General features: G+C 60.1%; 1 protein-coding gene across 1 annotated transcript in view; it reads left to right on the top strand.

Moving 5' to 3' along the window:
* The window catches only part of PLEC (plectin), a gene marked incomplete at its 5' end in the record, with an annotated part of 79,923 nt that overhangs the window by 29,970 nt on the left and 46,835 nt on the right, over positions 1 to 3,118 (top strand). The window contains 1 exon segment of the mRNA XM_010007863.1: positions 525 to 2,702. Coding sequence (XP_010006165.1) covers positions 525 to 2,702 — 2,178 coding nt within the window.

Here is a 3,118-nt window from a genome sequence, read left to right as displayed (position 1 = left end):
CGCTGTGGGAGATCATGCACTCAGCCCTGCTGCCTGAGGAGCAGCGGAAGCAGCTGATGGAAGAGTTCCAGTCAGGCCGAGTGTCCAAGGAGCGCATGATCATCATCATCATCGAGATCATTGAGAAGACTGAGATCATCCGGCAGCAGAATCTCATGTCCTATGACTATGTCCGGCGCCGCATCACAGCTGAGGACCTCTATGAGGCCAAGATCATCTCTCAAGACATCTACAACCTGCTGAAGCAGGGCTCCAAAACCTTCCGGGAGCTCCTGGATGTGGAGACGGTCTGGAAGTATGCAGTCAGGAAGGGTGTGGTGGGGCCTGAGATCCACGACCGGCTCCTGTCAGCAGAGAGGGCTGTGACTGGGTACCGAGACCCCTACAGCGAGCAGAAGATCTCCATCTTCCAGGCCATGAAGAAAGACCTCATTCCCAGCGAAGAGGCCCTCAAGCTGCTGGATGCCCAGATAGCCACGGGGGGCATCATCGACCCCCACCTGGGCTTCCATCTGCCCCTGGAGGTGGCCTACCAGCGGGGCTTCATCAACAAGGACACCTACGACATGTTGTCGGAGCCCAGCGAGGTGCGGAGCTATGTGGACCCATCCACAGAGGAGAAGCTCAGCTACAGGCAGCTCCTGAAGCGGTGCCGGCAGGACGAGAAGAGCCGGCTGCTCCTGCTCCCGCTCTGCGACACGCGCCGCCTCACCTTCCGGGGGCTGCGCAAGCAGATCACTGTGGAGGAGCTGGTCCGCTCCCAGGTGATGGATGAGGACACGGCCCAGCGCCTCCAAGAGGGCCTCACCTCCATCGAGGAGGTCTCAAAGGACCTGAAAAAGTTCCTGGAGGGCACCAGCTGCATCGCTGGTGTCTTTGTGGACTCCACAAAGGAGCGTCTGTCTGTGTATCAGGCCATGAAGAAGGGCATCATCAGGCCGGGCACTGCCTTTGAGCTCCTGGAGGCACAGGCAGCCACTGGATACGTGATTGATCCCATCAAGGGCCTCAAGCTGACGGTGGAAGAGGCTGTGCGGATGGGCATTGTGGGCCCCGAGTTCAAGGACAAGCTGCTCTCTGCTGAGAGGGCGGTCACTGGCTACCGGGACCCCTACTCCGGAAAGCTTATCTCCCTCTTCCAGGCTATGAAGAAGGGTTTGATCCTGAAGGACCATGGCATCCGCCTGCTGGAGGCTCAGATCGCCACGGGAGGCATCATAGACCCTGAGGAGAGCCACCGCCTGCCTGTGGAGATGGCCTACAAGAGGGGTCTCTTTGATGAGGAGATGAACGAGATCCTTCTGGATCCCAGTGATGACACCAAGGGCTTCTTCGACCCCAACACAGAGGAGAACCTCACCTACCTGCAGCTGATGGAGCGGTGCATCACCGACCCAGAGACAGGGCTGTGCCTCCTGCCCCTGAAGGAGAAGAAGCGAGAGAGGAAGACCTCCTCCAAGTCCTCTGTCCGCAAGCGCAGGGTGGTGATTGTGGACCCAGAGACGGGCAAGGAGATGTCTGTCTATGAAGCCTACCGCAAGGGCCTCATCGACCACCAGACCTACCTGGAGCTGTCAGAGCAGGAGTGCGAGTGGGAGGAGATCACCACCTCCTCCTCAGATGGTGTGGTGAAGTCCATGATCATCGACCGGCGCTCAGGGCGACAGTATGATATTGATGACGCCATCAGCAAGGGCCTGATTGACCAGTCGGCCCTGGACCAGTACCGCTCTGGCACCCTCTCCATCACCGAGTTCGCTGACATGCTCTCCGGCAACATGGGCGGCTTCCGCTCACGCTCCTCCTCAGTGGGATCCTCCTCCTCCTACACCGTCAGCCCAGCCCCGACCCGGATGCAGATCTCCATGTGGAGTGACCCAACTGAGGAGACAGGGCCAGTGGCCGGCATTCTGGACACGGACACTCTGGAGAAGGTTTCCATCACAGAGGCAATGCGCCGCAACCTGGTGGACAACATCACGGGCCAGAGGCTGCTGGAAGCCCAGGCCTGTACCGGCGGCATCATCGACCCCAACACTGGTGACAAGTGCTCCGTCGCTGACGCTGTTAACAAGGGCCTGGTAGACAAAATCATGGTGGACCGCATCAACCTGGCACAGAAGGCCTTCTACGGCTTCGAGGACCCGCGCACCAAGACCAAGATGTCGGCGGCACAGGCGCTGAAGAAGGGTTGGCTGTACTATGAGGCTGGGCAGCGGTTCCTGGAGGTGCAGTACCTGACCGGGGGCCTGATCGAGCCCGACACCACCGGCCGTGTCTCCCTGGATGAGGCGCTGCAGAAGGGCACCATTGACACCCGCACAGCCCAGAAACTGCGCGATGTCAACACCTACTCCAAGTACCTCACCTGCCCCAAAACCAAGCTCAAGATCTCCTACAAGGATGCCATGGACCGGAGCATGATTGAGGACGGGACAGGCCTGCGGCTGCTGGAGGCCTCCTCCCAGTCCAGCAAGGGCTACTACAGCCCCTACAATGTCAGTGGTGCCGGATCCACCTCCGGCTCCCGCTCCGGCTCCCGCACCGGCTCCCGCTCCAGCTCCAGGCGTGGCAGCTTCGATGCCACCAGCTCCGGCTTCTCCATGACCTTCTCTTCCTCCTCCTACTCCTCCAGCTTTGGGCGCAGATACACCACGGGTCCTGGTGTTGCCACCATGGCTGCCAGGAGCTGTGGGCAGGAGGTGGGCGGGGGGCACAGGGGGCTGCCCGGCCCCTGGCTCTGTGTGGCCTAAGCCCTGCCAGCCCCTTCCCGAGGATCCCACAGCGCCCACTCCGCATGTGCCCACAATGCTGCCTCCCAGTCCCTGCTCCTGGTTCACCTCCACCCTTCCCCCAAAGCAGTGCCTCAAGTTTAACCAAAAAGACTGACTAATATATTAATATATGCGATTGTTCTGATAGTATTTGTATATTAAGAGAAATAACCACACTACGGCCGCCGGGAGCTGCCACTGATTCCGCCGAGGCTCCCGCCCAGCTGCTCCCACACCGACACCGCCAGGCAGGGCCGGAAAACAGGGAAACAGTTTCGCCACTTCCACCCAAACCACTTGCCCACTTGTTGTAATCAACCCCCGCCCAGCATCATCCCCCGCGC

The sequence above is a fragment of the Chaetura pelagica genome, unplaced genomic scaffold, assembly GCF_000747805.2.
Source record: "Chaetura pelagica isolate M959 unplaced genomic scaffold, ChaPel_1.0 scaffold992, whole genome shotgun sequence".
In the NCBI taxonomy this organism is placed as follows: domain Eukaryota; kingdom Metazoa; phylum Chordata; class Aves; order Apodiformes; family Apodidae; genus Chaetura; species Chaetura pelagica.
Note: the sequence above shows the minus strand (reverse complement) of the source record. Positions and strands in the feature narration are given on the sequence as shown.